The sequence below is a fragment of the Dipodomys ordii genome, unplaced genomic scaffold (assembly GCF_000151885.1).
Source record: "Dipodomys ordii isolate 6190 unplaced genomic scaffold, Dord_2.0 Scaffold1, whole genome shotgun sequence".
Classification (NCBI taxonomy): domain Eukaryota; kingdom Metazoa; phylum Chordata; class Mammalia; order Rodentia; family Heteromyidae; genus Dipodomys; species Dipodomys ordii.
In genome coordinates, this window is record NW_012267217.1 from 67732361 (window position 1) to 67733595 (window position 1235).

Genomic DNA, 1235 nt, shown 5'->3' on the forward strand with positions numbered 1-1235 from the left:
CCGAGGCCTGGCCCGAGGCCTGCAGCTGCGGCCTGCCCCGGGGCCTGGCCCACACCGCCTGGCTCCACCCGCTGCAGGGAAATGTCCTTCACTTCCCGCGTATTTATTTAAGGCATTGTCCCTCAGACTTCAGAAAACCCAGCCACAAAAATCCATCAGAGCAATTAAAAAAAAGGCACAAACTCGCATCTTCTGATGGCTTTGAGACGCTCAAGCCGACTTCCAGGCTCACATTGCGGTTTTGTCCAGTTTTTATTTTTAAAAGTCCAACCAGCTCTGCCCTCGACCCAGCGCAGAACCTGTGGCTCACCACTAAGCTCTGCAGGGCAGGCCAGAGCCATAGAAAACTTGGTTTTTTGTTTTGCTTTTCTTTTCTTTTTTTAAAAAAAAAACCTACAAGATGAGTGGTTTACACGGAGACTGTGGAATTGTGGGTAAGAATCAAATGTTAAGCACCAGTTTTAATCAAGTTTGTTTTGTATTATTAGATCTTTGATTTTCACTCTCTTCTTCCTGTCACCAGAACTTGGCAACTCTGCCCAAGTTCCCACAGGCTCCTCCCTTCGTGCTCCCCGAGGGACCGCTGGCGTGTGCTTGGCTTCCGTGTGTCCGTGCGTGTACTCAGGGCACGCAGCCCGTGTTCCATGTACCTGCCATGTACATGCCCGGTGTGCATGTGCGTCTCCAGGCGTCCGGGCCGGGCGGCGGAAGGCTCCCGTGGCCGCGGTGTGCAGGGCGTCCCTTCTTGCTCAGAGGGCACCGCTGCAGGAGGCAGGAGTGACACGGTAAAGTTTCTTGGCTGAGCTTCAAGACAGACAAACAAATGAGAGAACAGCAGCTTCCAGGGCCCCTACAGCGGTGGCTCCTCCTCCATGGGCTCCTCGTCGGGCCTGTGGAGAGAGCAAGGGGCGTGCCGGGGCGCACGGTGGGTCACGCGTGTCCAGCCGGAGCCAAGGCCACCGCGCTTTCTGGAGGGGTGTCCGTGGGTCCCCACGGAGCCCGGCATGGGGCGGGAGGTGTCCCTGCGCCCGGGCAGACCTGCGGGGAGGTGTGGACGCGAGCTCACCTCTTCTCCGCCGGCTTCACGCCCACGGACAGCGAGGCCATGGCGGTGACGGTCTCGGCCTCTTCACTCTCGCACTTCTGCGCCTCCGTCAGAGAATGGCCCACGGTGGAGGCGAGGCGCTGCAGGCAGCGCCAGTGCTTGCCTGGGGAGAGGAAGGCGAGCGGCTGCC

At 58.9% G+C, this 1235-nt stretch overlaps 1 protein-coding gene across 1 annotated transcript in view; it reads right to left on the reverse strand.

Annotated features, from left to right (window-relative positions):
- Positions 1–386: 386 nt before the first annotated feature.
- Positions 387–1235, reverse strand: part of Hdac4 (histone deacetylase 4) — a 219734-nt gene continuing 218885 nt past the window's right edge. Inside the window, exons 24-25 of the mRNA XM_013024290.1 lie at positions 1067–1230; positions 387–890 (exon numbers count right to left, since the gene is read on the reverse strand). Coding sequence (XP_012879744.1) covers positions 851–890; positions 1067–1230 — 204 coding nt within the window. The 3' untranslated portion in view covers positions 387–850. The remainder of the gene's footprint in view (positions 891–1066; positions 1231–1235) is intronic.